This window comes from Tympanuchus pallidicinctus, unplaced genomic scaffold, assembly GCF_026119805.1.
Source record: "Tympanuchus pallidicinctus isolate F22 unplaced genomic scaffold, pur_lepc_1.0 scaffold16, whole genome shotgun sequence".
Classification (NCBI taxonomy): Eukaryota; Metazoa; Chordata; class Aves; order Galliformes; family Phasianidae; genus Tympanuchus; species Tympanuchus pallidicinctus.
The window spans coordinates 18,809,850-18,823,990 of NW_026294679.1; the positions used below are offsets into that span (position 1 = coordinate 18,809,850).

The 14,141-nt window shown below is 47.9% G+C and overlaps 3 protein-coding genes across 17 annotated transcripts in view; 2 read left to right on the top strand and 1 right to left on the bottom strand.

Annotated features, from left to right (window-relative positions):
• The window catches only part of TLL2 (tolloid like 2), a 128,049-nt gene that overhangs the window by 90,034 nt on the left and 23,874 nt on the right, over positions 1–14,141 (top strand). For 8 of the 13 annotated variants that reach the window (XM_052676971.1, XM_052676957.1, XM_052676966.1 and 5 more), the window contains 4 exons: positions 318–365; positions 1,388–1,441; positions 3,365–3,430; positions 3,823–4,292. Coding sequence is in view for 2 of the 13 variants with exons in the window: in XM_052676966.1 (XP_052532926.1) it covers positions 318–324 (7 nt within the window). In the remaining 11 variants the exon portion in view is untranslated. Of the gene's footprint in view, positions 1–317; positions 366–1,387; positions 1,442–2,193; positions 2,311–3,364; positions 3,431–3,822; positions 4,293–14,141 lie in introns of those variants that run through there. The other 5 variants (XM_052676961.1, XM_052676967.1, XM_052676958.1 and 2 more) reach the window with 4 other exon arrangements.
• Positions 4,868–11,465, bottom strand: LOC128077572 (cytochrome P450 2C9-like). 2 transcript variants are annotated; one of them, XM_052676998.1, is made up of 9 exons: positions 11,230–11,465; positions 10,735–10,897; positions 10,087–10,236; positions 8,461–8,621; positions 7,889–8,065; positions 7,305–7,446; positions 6,687–6,874; positions 6,071–6,212; positions 4,868–5,455 (listed from the first exon to the last, which is right to left on the bottom strand). In XM_052676998.1, exons 1-9 carry the CDS (start codon positions 11,407–11,409, stop codon positions 5,274–5,276), a joined length of 1,485 nt encoding a protein of 494 aa, XP_052532958.1. In that variant the 5' UTR covers positions 11,410–11,465; the 3' UTR covers positions 4,868–5,273. The 2 variants fall into 2 exon arrangements, with proteins under 2 accessions (XP_052532958.1, XP_052532957.1); XM_052676997.1 differs by having other exon boundaries at positions 8,461–8,645.
• Positions 12,469–14,141, top strand: part of LOC128077569 (zona pellucida sperm-binding protein 4-like) — a 55,873-nt gene continuing 54,200 nt past the window's right edge. The window contains exon 1 of one of the 2 annotated variants that reach the window (XM_052676985.1): positions 12,469–12,544. In XM_052676985.1, coding sequence (XP_052532945.1) covers positions 12,484–12,544 — 61 coding nt within the window. In that variant the 5' untranslated portion in view covers positions 12,469–12,483. Of the gene's footprint in view, positions 12,545–12,624; positions 12,683–14,141 lie in introns of those variants that run through there. The other variant, XM_052676987.1, reaches the window with a different exon arrangement.

Here is a 14,141-nt window from a genome sequence, read left to right on the forward strand (position 1 = left end):
CTTAGTAGGGAGTTGGCAGAGTAAACCTATTGCATGATAAGGCTCTGTATAGTGTAAGTAATTCAAGCAAACCAGTTTATGTTTTCTTGTACTGCACTTTTAAATAGCCTTGTATGCTTTTTTTTCTTTTTTTTTTTTCTTTCCCTCTTGAATAACTGTCATGTTTCCTGTTCAAATCATGTTGGTATATTCCCGTGCCATCACTTCCAGACACTGCAGAAATATCCCTCTCCATTCCCACACCTGCATAGGGCACCTACAAATTGCAGAAAGTGTGATATTGTTTTTATTCTTCTTCTTTTCTAATTTCTCTGCAGGATGTGACAAGATCTTTCATGCCCTTTTACAACACAACTGTAAATTCAGTAAGTATACTGTGTAGGATGAAGATCAACTGCCTCCTTGGCACCACGATATACCTCAGAAAGAGGGAATATAATTCTGAAAAGGAGGAGGTGCTCTTAACGGATAGTGGATGATTGGAATCTTATCTGACATGCTGTTCTATTGCTGCTAACATGCTATTTTATTTGTCTTGCCACTGAATGAAAAGGCACATCAGTGGTAAATCTTTTTTAAAAGGCAAGTATTTTGTCTCTCTTCCCACAAAAACTTGTGGATGTGCAAAGATCTGGACTTTACAAACTGACCTTCCTGCTTGTACTGTCTGTATTCTGATGCACAGAACCTACCTGGCTTTGCTTCTTCCCAGCATTTTACTGCATAAACTGTCAGCTGCGGGTAGTGGGTTAGCCTGGGTGAAGGGATAACAAGCAATGCATCTGCCATCATCACTATGTGATAGGCCTTCTATCTCCCAGCTTCAACTGCCTTGTCACTTGTAACCAGGTGTGATGTTTTTGCAAAGGCTAGAAAAAGCTGGAGAGTTTTGATATGGGGTACGCACAGGTTTCAGTGTCCTTCTGTGCATGCCTTGCTTCTGCAAGCCCAGACAGGGTGTGCAGTGCTTTCCAGTGATGGATGCTCCAGGTAGGGGCATGCAGGTAGATGCTGCAGTGAAAATGAAGAGCAGATTTGCAAAATCACATCATTTCTGGGGTCTTCTTGCTCCCCTTTTTGCTTCTTTCTCTTCTGAATCCAATCTTCTATGGCATGTATTAGTGCTTATCTCTTGCATGTATTTTTTCCAGTCTCAAACTTCTTTTTGAGGAAGAATATACATTCTTTCCATTCAGTCAGAGCCACCGTTGGCTGGGTTCTTGCTTAGGACTGGCAAGTGCGGGCCAAGACCTCAGGGTCTGGCTGGGTTCTCCAAGTGTAATCTACCAAATGCTGCTGTTGAAGTCTTGCAACTGATTAGTCTCTATCTGTGCTTGCTCTATATAAAGTAATTTTTTGTAAATTTCTATAATTGTCTTATTTCTAGATCTCTCCAACTGCAACAGCAAGCACACCTGTTGAGACAGATTGTTCTTATGGGGTAAGAGTTTGTTTCATTATTTAATTTGACTGATTGCTTATGGAGTATTTCCCCTCTAAAATCGTAGAATCTTTTGAGTTGGAAGGAACCTTTAAGGATCATCTAGTCCAACACCCCTACAATGAACAGCTCAATCAGGTTGGCCAGAGCCCTGTCAAGTCTGATCTTGAATGCCTCCAGGGAAAGGACATCTGCCTCCTCTCTGGACAGTCTGTTCCAGTGCTTCACCACTTTTGTTGTAAAAAAAAAAAAAAAAAAGCATTTTTTTTCCTTATATCCATTCTAAATCTCCCCTCCTTTAGTTTGAAACCATTTCCCCTTGTTTTATCACAGCACACCTTGCTAAAGAGACTGTCTCCTTCCTTCATACAGCCCCTGTTTACATACTGAAAAGCCACTACCGGGTCTCCCCGGAGCCACCTCTTCTCTAGGCTGAACAGCCCCAGTTCTCTCAGCCTGTCCTCGTAGGGAGGTGTTCTATCCCTTGAATCATTTTTGTGGCCCTCCTTTGGACATGGTCCAACAAGTCCACATTTCTTCTCCACATCTGGATGCAAATCAAACTTCTGCATCTCCTTTCTATCCCAGTGTATAGTATAGCTGGGCTAGATGGCACTGTTGTGGCCCAGAACTGTAGGTTCATCATGTTGGCTATTCTTTTTGCATGCTAAGGCACGCACTCAGCTACTAAGCACAGAATTAAAGGATCACACTGCATGTGTTTGACCTGACTCTCTTTCTTTGTGAATTAGTATAAACTTTGGGTGGTTGGAGTAGCTGCAGGGATACCCAGCTTCCTGACATTGGTTCTTGCAGTCATGTTGGCAGTGGTCTGTGTTCTCCAGAGGTCAAACTTCAGATGGAAATGGGTAAATACCTTCCTTCACCAGAATGTCTTGCCACTTCCCAGCCTAATCCTCTATGTCAGAAGGCTGATTCAGTCCTCTCTATAGCTCTTGGAAAGTTCAGGACTGCACTCCTAGGCACTCAAGCTCTCACTGCTTTACTTAGAAGTTAAAGGATCATAAAGATCAAAGAGAAATTTAAGTTAAAATTCAGAAGAAGCACTTCCAGGTGGTCTGTTAACTAGCAGAAAACAAAATCTATGGCCACTGCTTTTCAGTGGATTCTTCTCACCCAAGTAGGAATCCTCTGATTCCAAAATGATGTTACTTAGCTCCCAAAGCATTGGCAAGTTGTTTCATAGTAACTAGTTTTGTCAGCTTTTCTTCTGTTCCAGACTGTGGGTTGGGTATGGATGTCCTATGTCCCCAGTGATGGGATAGAGTCAGAGTTTCTGCAGCGCCATACTTCTTTCCCCTGAGGTGAAAAAGCATTCATATGCCCAAGAAGGAGAAAAGTCAGGAAGCACTGTGGCAGCCAAACACTGACAGTTCTGCCTAAAATGGTCTGTTCCTTCCCCTGCTACTTTATAGAAGTTTTAAACCAGCTCTAGTTCTTGCGTGGCTCATTCTGCTCTCACTCCAGAAAGAAACCTATAAAAGTACTAAAGGAAGTGGCCTCCCTGTAGTTGCTGTTCATTAACATCTTTTTGTGTTTTGTTCTGCTTTTCTGATTGTAAATGTGCAAGTGAGGGTTTTTCTCCTGTATGAAATGATCATAAGAATTTGAAATGTTATAGTGAAAGCAACTGTTGGGCATTAAGTGATCCCTTCTGAAAGGTGATTCCCATGGGCTGGCATCAAAAGGTCTATGTGGTTGTCCCAAATGAAAAATCATTTTGACAGGCACCTTAAAATGTTAGTTTATTATCCTCTATGGTTATTTACACACAGAGTGTGTTCTGAGTTAAAAAATTGTTTAATAACATTTTCTCACAGCTTTGTGCTCTTTGTAAAGCTCTTTGTAAAGGGTGAGTTGTAGATAGATGTTCTTTGTCACTGATTTTGTTCGTTGCTTTAGACAAGTGAATGTTGTGAAGTACAAGAAGAACATGAATATGAAAAATCCCCTCCCAGACCTCCAAATGTAAGTCATCATTTGACTGACTCTTAACATAGCTACTGAGTTACTAAACACAGTGCTGGCTTTAGCAGTAGGAATGGAGACCTCACCGTAAGCTTGCTATCCCAGAGCTCATATGTTGCCAGTATTTCTATCTATGTGTCTGTCTGATGGAATCCCTGAAATGGGCCATGTAATGGATTGCCATTGTTTTAGAGTACATGAGTGAAAGAGCTGCATCCTGCTTGGGCAAATGTGGGAGGGAGAGGGGAAAACTAGAAATGTGACCCGATGTGACATTTTCATCAAAATACTGACAAACAGTTCTAAAGATGGGCAGGAATTCTAGTGTTCTCCATTCTCTGCAGCCCGAATACTCAATGACAGCCATCACAGAAATAATATTTTGCTTCTAGGATATATACCTGAATGTGCTGGAGGAGACAACAAATGTCTATGTAAATGAAGATCAAGGAAAACGCTTCGGAACAGGCATCCAAACACAAGCAAAGGCCCCACAAGTGAAGAAGCCCAGAACAGAGCCACCTATGACAGAATCCATTTATGAAAATCACCCTCCCTCTTGCTGAGAGAAAAGTGCCAAGTGATGGCTGGACCAGAAATAACAGACAGCATTTTCAGGACACCAGGGGTCCCACAACTGTGTTTCAAGAACAAGAGTATTTGTGTGTACTTGAAATTCTGGAGGGTAGGACAGAGACATTGTGAGGGGAAAGAACCTGATTGAGGTTCAGTCTCTGAGTGGCTCAGAGATAGTCTCCTCATTTGGGGAGTATGAAAATTCTCTGGGAGAGGTGGCTTTACTGTCCTCCTATGTTTAACTTACTCTGTTTTAATAAAAAACATGTAAGTCCTCTTAGTGATACAGCTGGAAGAGAAGGACAAACGGAGTGTTTACAGGAGCTCACACAACTCGGGTGCTTTTGCCCCTCGGTAGTGCCTAGGAGGGCAATAAGGCAACGTGGTTCTCATTTGACAGGAGGAGACAAGACTGTAAGTGAGAAAGAAATCTGGAGGCAGAAAGAAACTGCTGCTGCTGTCCTTACCCACAGGGATAGCAATTCCCCTCCATTCTCTGCTAGGGAAAAGCTGGGCCATAACATGCTTAGTGAATAAGAGAGGACCTCAACAGCAGGCAGAGGTCCGACCAAAGGTGGAAACAGCATTGAAACTCTTGCTACATTCAGCCTCTGAACTTGGAGGAGTGCTGTGCGCCAATAGGGATGTTGCAGCTTTCTGTCAACCCCCTGTGAGCAGCATACTGGCAAGGGTCCTTGCAGGCAGCAGCAGCAGTGAGTCCACTGGTGAAGCAGGCAGGGCCTCCCCCTGGGAAGGACAGTCTTGCCTGCACAGCACTGCCCACGTGCACTCTGACCTACTGTGTTGTGTGGAGCAGTGTCTGCAGGCACAGTCCTAACCCAAAGAAAGGAGCAGCTCAAGTCCTCATGAACAGATTGTTCTTTATTGGGTCATTAGCATAAACATACAGCATAGTAACTCGGTCCCTCTGCAAAGTCTGCTGCTGCTGTTGGGACACACAAGGCCAGAGAAGCGGGTGACGGATAGCCACAGAGTCACAGCTGTGAGCAAATCAGCTGTTCAGTGGGTCTGCTGTGCTCATGGAGCATATGCACAAAGTGTCATTGCAGTGGGGTGCAACATCACCTTCTGCGCTGTGTGAGGAGGAGCCGTTCTGGGACGTGTTTGATGTACCACAGACTTTGTCTGTGGGCTGTCCTTGCGGAGGCTTTGAGCTGGTGGGGCAAAGTTCCTGCTACTGGTTTGAGTCGGGGATGTGTAAAGGAGCAGACTGGCTGAGGAGCACAGCAGTGAGGTTTTGTGCCCCTCAGCGGGGGATAGCACAGAGCTGGTAGTAGGGAGGAATATTTCCTGTCCCACTCAGTGATGGGGTGATGCTGAGTTTGTCAGGGCTGACAACAGGCTTCACGGTGAAGTTCTGCAGGATGGCGGTCAAGAGTAAGAATATCTCCATGCGTGCCAGGCCCTCTCCAGGGCAAATTCGTTTCCCTGGAAGCAAACACAACCAATAGCACTGAGCAGCTGATGTGGAGCGGCTCAGTGTTTGTACTAAGCCCACGTGTTATGTATGCAGCTAAAGCACACGTTGACTAGATGCAGCCGCAGCAGCGAGGTGAGTGGAAGTTTGGCTGGGTGTGTGATGGCAGAGCAGGAGCAGGAGAAGTGTTGAACACAGGAGGAGGCGCGGAGGGGATGGGAGAGTGAGGTGATGCAGAGGGTGGTTGAGAGCGGAGGGTTGGGGCTTTTGGACAGCAAGTGTCTGCCCATAGCCTACTTAAGAGGAGCGTGGGAAAAGTGGAGCTGCCGTGGAAAGACAGGTTGGTTCAGGCTGGCTTTGATGGTTGCGTATGAAGGTGACAGGTACTTTAGAAAATGAGAACGGGTCTGCTGCGTGTCATTCCATCAGCACCTGCCAGCGGGGGTTTTGAAAAGCTGTCAGGCCCTAACCAAGGTGTCCAATGTGGCTGGGGAAGAGATCAGCTGAGAGGAATTAAACAGAGAGCAGTGAGCCCTGAGGAAGCGCTGGCAGGACTGGGCTGGGAGCATGTGTGGTCACCTGAGCAGGAGGACCACAGCTCCTGAGGGAGGAAGGCTGTGCCTTACCTGCTGAGAAGGGAATGAAGAACTCGCTCTTCCTAAAGGTGCCATTCTGGTTCAAGAAATGTCCAGGATTAAACTCAGTTGGGTTTGGAAACTCCTTGCTGTCATACAGTGCGGTACTGAGGAGGGGAAAGACGGTGGTGCCCTGCAGTGACACGAGAAGAGCAGAACATGAAGGGGAGCGGCATTGGGCCACTTAATCCTGCTGCCTGCCAAGCTACGGCTGGACTTAGTGGTACGATTGTGTCAGAAGACATGAAGAAATGTGAGCACAGTGGCCCAGGCTCTAGTGGATTGCGGTCAGCTTGGTGCCTGTGTGAAGTGACACAGCTATGTTTTGTTGTGAGCGTTGCGTGTTTCCCCTAACTGGGCAGTGTACAGAGCAAGGCAGTAGAGGAGTTGGACAGAGCTAGTGTTCCAGTCTGGGCCCAGGGAGCAGCAACAAGGCATTGCATGGAAGCTAGCGAAACCGCTGGGATGTGAGGATAGAACCTTTATGAAGGCCTGAATGTGGACAAGGTCTGGCCCCAGCGTTTCTTGCTCCTGGCCTCTATCTGACAGCCTGACAGCAGTGGTGCTGCTGCTCTGTTGCCAAACCGGAGGGAGTGTGCCTGCTAACCTTGGGAATGACGTAGCCTCTGAAGTGGACATCTTTGGTGACTGCATGAGGGAGGCTCATAGGGACGAGGGTGATGAAGCGCTGGATTTCGTGGACCACTGCATCTGTGTAGGGCATCTGGGTCCGGTCAGCCACACAAGGTCTTCGTGATCGTCCTACTACCCGATCAATCTCTTCTTGAACTTTCTCTGTCGTGAGAAGCACAGCCAATAAGATGAGCGAATAAGGCAAACCCCACCCAAGCAGGTCGTCCTAAGCCGTCCTCAAATCCTGTGGGTTCAGTAGCAAATCAGTGATGTTGGGAACATTTATGTTGATTTAGGTGTTGTCTGGAATGCACCTTCTCTGCAGCCTATTCCAAGAATGCCTTATAACAACTTAGTTACACTGGAGTACTGAGATATAAAGATGTGGACACAATCAAGTCCCTGCGGGTGCATTTGCTGCTCTTGCTAGTGAAGCCAGGAGATCTCTACCAGCCACCCTAGGGTATGACAATGCAAGGACTTTGGCTGTGTATGTAGAATATGAGAGAGTAAGTTTGGGAGAGGGAAATACTCTGAGATATCTGTCAGACTCTGGGGAATTGTAGAGGGAAAAAATACTGTAGACCAGTACCTTGTATCTTTGGATATTTGAGGAGAAGCAGAAGTCCGTATCGTACAGTGGTGCTTGTTGTCTCTGTTCCAGCAATGAACAAGTCAAAGGTTGAGGTTATCAGGTTTGTGATGTGGAAGTGTGATTTGGGATTGTCTTTTTCCTAGAGAAATAAAACTGTGCTGTTTCTCAGGTTGAACTGAGCAGTGTGGCCCTTCCAGAGCCGTCGCATTTTTCTGCTAATGTGCAGCAGCCATTTGGGACCTTGCAATGCTATTAAAGAGCTGCAAGCCAGAACCAATAGCAGGCATCTTTCCAGCTCAGTGCTGTACGGTACATAGCTGCCTACTTGCCCTTCTTGTGCCACTTGCTTTCCAGTACAAGAGCTGGAAGATCTGATTGTGAGTGCCCCTGGGTAGTAGCTGGTGAGTTTACAGGCCACCAGCTATGAGCACAGTCAATCTGATTATTTCCACTGCACAGACCTGTTGCAGTGGTTGAGAATCAGGAAGGGTAAGTGCAATGTCATTGTTGGTTATGAGAAGGAAAGTGATTCAGCACAGGCATGTTTGAGAATGAGCTGAGGCTGCGTGCTGTCTCCTTACCTCCTGCATTTTGCTGAGGAAGCAGTCGATGAAATCCTGAGGGGCACTTGGATCCAGGGAGGCTTGATGCAGCTTCACCTCCTCTGCAACAAATGCTTTTATGGCATCAGTTTCTATGATTATCTTGTTGTGTGGGCCCGGCAAATAATCCAGGATGTAGGAGAACATCTGGTACAACTGGAAGGAAAGAAACAGGAAGGTCCCTGGTGTGACCATTGCCCTAGTCTTTGTGATTAGCCAAAAGCAGGCAGGCTCAACTCCCTCAGCTGAGACAAGTAGAAGGGCTGTGGGGCTGTGCACAACTTCAACAGAGCAACTGTGACCTGCTTGGTCACAGTATGAATTCATAGTGTTATTGAACGGTTTGGGATGCAAAGGGCCTTCAAGATCATCTAGTTCCAACCCCACTGTGGTGGGGTGGAAAAGGTGCTTCTTGTTTTGAAGGTATTCCCTTTTCTGCAGCAGAGTGTTGATGGGTCCTACTGTGAAGGATGAGATGAGACTTTCCTGAGAGGAAGGCCTCCTGCTCCTCTGGCAAAATGTCCCCACTATGAAATATCTGCTGAATGTACCTGTCCCCAGTGAGAGTTGGTCAGTTCAAATACGTGGTTCATGTGGCTCATCAGGGACAGGAACTTTTTGTCTTTGTAGTCATATCGTTTCCCAAAGACGATGGAACATATGACATTGGAGACAGCGCAGCTCAGCTTGAACGTTGGGTCGAAGGGCATCCCTGTGAGTTCAGAAAAGTTACAATCTATAAAGAAGTAATGAAATAATTAAATAAAACCTACGGCTACTGTGAGTAACATGAGCTGCAGTGGACAGTGGAATTTCACAGTCTCGGAATGAAGCAGAGGGGTTCTCCAAAAGGAACTATATGTGATCCTGGCATTGTTAACAGCTTAACAGCTTGGGAATCAAATGTGCCCTAACAAGGAAGGTGCCCTAACAGACTCACAGAATCACAGAATTGGAGAGGTTGGAAGGGACCTCCAGAGATCATAGAGTCCAACCCTCCTGCCAAAGCAGGTTCCTCATGCCAGGTTGCACAAGTATGCATCCAGGCAGGTCTTGAATATCTCCAGAGAAGGAGACTCCACACTCTCCCTAGGCAGCCTGTTCCAGTGCTCCATCACCCTCACCGTAAAGATGTTCTTGCTCACATTTGTGCAGAACTTCCTAGTGCTTCACTTTCAGTCTGTTCCCCCTTGTCCTGTCTCCACACACTGCTGACAACAGTCTGGCCTCGCCACTCTGCCCCCCACACCTTAGATATTTATAGACCTGGATCGGGTCCCCTCTCAGTCTTCTTTTCTCAAGGCTGAACAGACCCAGTTCACTTAGTCTTTCTTCATAGGTTTGATGCTCCATGACTGATGATCTTTGTGGCCCTCCGCTGGACTCTTTCCAAGAGATCCCTGTCTTTTTTGTACTGGGAGCCCAGAACTGGACACGGTACTCCAGATGAGGCCTTACCAGGGCAGAGTAGAGGGGGAGGATCGTCTCCCTCGACCTGCTGGCCACCCTCTTTTTAATGCACCCCAGAATGCTGTTGGGTTTTTGACCACAAGGGCACACCGCTGGCTCATGGCCAACCTGTCGTCCACCAGGACGCCCAGGTCCCTCTCTGCAGAGCTCCTCTCCAGCAGCTCATCCCCCAACCTGTACCGGTGCATGCAATTATTCCTCCTAGATGCAAGACTCTACACTTAGTTTGTTAAACCTCATCTGGTTTCTTACTGCCCTGCTCTCCAGGTCTCACTGAATGGCAGCACAGCCTTCAGGTGTGTCAGCCAATCCTCCCAGCGTCGTATCATCACCAAACTTGCTGACGGTGGCCACAATCCCCTCATCAAGGTCATCAATGAAGATGTTGAACAAGAGCGGACCCAGTACCAACCCCTGCGAAACACCGCTAGTTAAAGACCTCCAACCGGATTCTGCACTGCCAATGATGACTCTTTTCTCTGCCAGTAAGCCAGTTCTTAACCTACCAGAATGGTTCAGAGTCATCTGAGAGGCCACCTTGCCCACTGCTCAAGCAGGGCCACTTAGAGCCGCTGCCACAGGACCACGTACCAACGTCTTTTGAGCATCTCCAAGAATGGAGACTCCACACCTTCTGCTAAGAACATGGGCTCCCTTGGCACATTCCTTTTTTTGCAAACGTAGGTGATATTAAAAGCAGATCGTACTGTTTGTTTTTGTGATCTCTTCAAGCAAGTGCTCAGCTTCCTCCTGGATCCTCTCTTCTATGCTCCTCTTCCCCATCCCAAAGTTGCGCAGAGTGGTGAGAGCAAACCGCCGAACTTGTATCCATCCCTCGTTGTTGCTGAAAATAATGCCTGCGGAGGAAGAAGAAAGGGGAAAGACCTGTCTTGGGTGTGCTGGACCTGTGATGAGTGGAGGCTCGCAATGAGAGCGAGTGCTGTCTCTGGGGGAGCACTGACACAGCACTGTGTAGCACTGTGGTTTGGAGGCAACCTGCAGAGGTGCTGTAGTCCAGCAGCCTGCTTTTGGCCTTCTCCAAGACATAACCAACCTCCTTGTGAACAGCTGATCCCTTGCATCCACACAGAATTTCCCCTACTGCAACGTGGCTCCGTTGCTTCTTGCCCTTTGCTGTGCACACATGAGCCCAGTCTGGCTCCATGTCTCTCTTACACACTTCACGTGGTGGAAGCCAGAGATTGAGGGCTGCCCTGCCTTCCCTTGTTGCAGTGGGACCCACCCTCTTCTCTCTGACTGCCCTCATACATGCATCATTTGCTCCAGCCCTCATCTGCCCTACTTGTCCTCAGTGCTTCTCCTTTCCTCAAGGGAAGCTCAGTCAGTGAACATACCTAATCCTTTGTTAGTCCGCTCTGCCATTGGCATGTGTCCTCTGGCAGCAAACTCATCCGCACGATCAATCAAGGCTTCTTTCACCACCTCGTATCCAGACAGCACCACTACTGGACTTGAACCCAGTTGCACTGAGAAGACCGGCCCGTATTTTTCAGAGAGCTGTCAAAATGCAAGAGAGAGCGTGGCTGTGGAGCAGGTAGAGAGGAGGGGTTGAAAAGTGATCAGGCTGCTGCTGCCTCGTGCTGCAAGCTGGGCAGCCTCACAGACCTGCAGTGTTAAGTGAGGCCTGGTCCTCTCAAGACAAACATCAGTGAGCCATCAGCCCCATAACAAGGGCGGAAGCAGCGAGGGGGCAGCTGAGATCCCCAAGAGCTTTTCTGCTCCTTGCCCATTGCCATTCAGCAATTTACAGCCACATATCGTCCCCATGCACACAGCCCACACATTCCTCACCCTCAGCAGAAACTGAGAGGAAAGAAGGGAGTCCTTACCTTCTCAAGAGTTTTGGCTAAATCCTTTGGTTTCACCTGCAGTAAGTTCCCTACGATGGGAAGGGGAGCTGGTCCCTCAGGCATCTTCCCCTTTCCAGACCTTATTCTCCATTGCACGATGGAGAGCAGGCAAGCCACACAGATCAGGAGGACAACGCTTGCTGCTCCCAGGAGCAACATTTCCGAGGTGGACAGGAGCTTCTGATTGTGCTGTTGTGGCTGCCTGTGCCCCTTTATATACTGAAGGGTTCTGCTTTGTTAGGTAAACAAGAAGTTTTCAATCACATGGCTGAGTTACTTGATACTACTTATCAATCATTGCATTTTTGCCCTGTGTTGCGAAATCAGGACGTGTCAGATATGCTTTGCTGATTGAAGACACACCTCGTGTCAAAGAACTGCAGAGGCCAACAGAGTTCAAGTATCTTCATGTCTGCTAATATGGCTACTTATTTCACTCCCAGTTTATTGTTACAGAGTTCATACTATGAATGTGGTGTTCCACTTGAGGTGCTCCCAGAAGTCTTCTGTTGTATATGTTGTATAGCATCGTTGCTGTAAGTGTTTTCTACTATTCAGCACAGTTTCTACTAGTTCTCATTAGGGGAAACCATCTGTGCTGTTACTGTTACTGTCTTCCTGACACCAATGGTTGTGGTCACACTTCTTGCAGACAGTGCAGCAGACCAGAGCCAGGAGTATATAAGGGAAACCATCTCTTTTCATGCATGCACAGCTGCCTACTTATCCATCGATTGCAAGCAGGAGACTGTTTCCATGCTTCCATGTTAAGACCCTGTGTGTAGGATTTGAAGCAGTGACACCTTTAACAGAGAGCATTGTCACTGAGCTTTTTGCACTTATGCCATGGAATGCGCAATCAGTGCATCAAGAGGGGAAAACATGGAGAAAAGGCAGAACTGCGGGACTGGCCAGTGAGGGGAAGAACTCAGGGTGAGAGGAAGAGCTGGAAGGCCCTTCTGGGGCTCCAGAGTGGCGTGCACAAATGAGCTGCTCTCAGCTCTGTGTTATGAACTCTTGACAGAAGCTGAGTTGGTGGCCTGTGGCTGTTTGCTGGAATGGGTGCAAAGCACACAGTGATGGCTTTGGAGGCAGCTGGGAGCAGTAGAAGATGTTAAACTGCTGGGTTGGGTCCACCTGGAAGCATCAGGACTCGTTCTTCCCAGCTGTCTCCACAGCTTAAAAGCTCCAGGCTAAGGGCAGGTGCTTCATGGTGCTTGGCAGGAGAGCAGGATGGGTGTTGTAGGGCAGGCTATGGCTGTGTTTGGAGCCTTGTCTTTCTTGGGGTTGCTTGGTCCCCTTGCTTTGGTTGTGGGGACTTGGCGTAGGCCTTTTGTTGACCCTGACTTGTTGATTTGTGGCCACGGCAGCTTGCAGCTCACGTTTCCCCCAGGCTGGGAAGGGAATGCTTCCTTTGTGCTGACTGCTTGGGGTAAGTGAGGGTGATGTCAAGAGGCGTTCTGAGTGCTCCCTCATCAAATTTGAGCGTGCTTCTGAGCAGAGTGTTGCGGTTGATGCTCTCTAGGGCTAAGATGTTGTCCGAATGGACCTTGATTGGCTTGAGATGTGAACGCATTCCTTTTTGCTTCTGTAACACCTTTACTTGGTTCTTTGTTTAATAATTATGTTGCCAGCATGTTCAGGCAGGTTTTGATGTGCTTATCTTAACTGCTGAATACGTGCCGATTTTATAATAGCAGTTTATGAAAGTTATTGCATGCCTATTCACTTCTAGTTGGTGAAAGTGGAGTTCATGGTTTTTTGCCTTGTAGAGGAGTTCATGGGAGTTTGCATTGCTTCAGAGTCTCTCTGCCACCGATTCAAATCCCCACCAGCTTTTCTGTAAACTTCTTGGAACCGTAGAATGGCCTGGGTTAAAAAGGACCTCAAAGATCACCTAGTTTCAACCACCCTGCTATGTGCAGAGTTGCCTACCACCAGACCAGACTGCCCAGGACCACATCCAGCCTGGCCTTGAATGCCTTCAGGGATGGGGCATCCACAACCTCCTTGGGCAACCTGTTGCAATGTGTCCTCTGTGTGGAAAAACTTCCTCCTAATATCTAACCTGAACCACCCCTGTCTCAGTTTAAGACCATTTCTCCATTGTCCTATCACAGCCATTCCCGTTCTTGTTTATTTGCTCCCTTCAGGTACTGGAAGGCCATAATGCAGTCTCCCAAGAGCTTCTCTTCTCCATGGTGAATGATCCCAGTTCCCTCATCCTTTCCTCACAGGACAGGTGCTCCTGCCCTCTAATCCTCTTAGTGGCCCTCCTCTGGACCCTCTCCAAGAGCTACATGTCCGTCCTGTACTGGGGGTTGCAGGCTTGGATAAAGTACTGCAGATGGGGCCTCACAAGAGCCAGGTAAAGGGGGATGTAATCACTTCCCTCTCCCTGCTGGTCACCTCCCTTTTAATGCAGCCCAGAACACAGTTGGCCTTCTGGGCTGCAAGCACACACTGCTGGCTCGTGTCCAGCTTCTCATCTACCTGGACCCCCAAGTCCTTCTCTGCAGGTCTGCTCTCAAGGAGATCTTCCCCCAGTTTGTATAAGTACCTGGGATTGCCCCTGGCCTAAGTGCAGCACCCTGCATTTGGCCTTATTGAACCTCATTAGTTTTTCATGGGCCCACTTCTCCAGCCTGTCCAGGTCCCTCTGGATGGCTTCCCTTCCTTCCAATGTATTGACTGCACTGCTCAGCTTGGTGTCATCTGCTAATTTGCTGAGGGTGCACTCAGGGCCATCGTCTGTGTGGTTGATGAAGCTGTTGAAGTGCACCAGTCCCAAGACTGTCTCCTGCGGAACACTGCTTGTGAACACCTTCCACCTTGATACAGAACCATAGATCTCAGCTCCAAATTTCCCCTTTTCCTGCGGAGTCATCCCA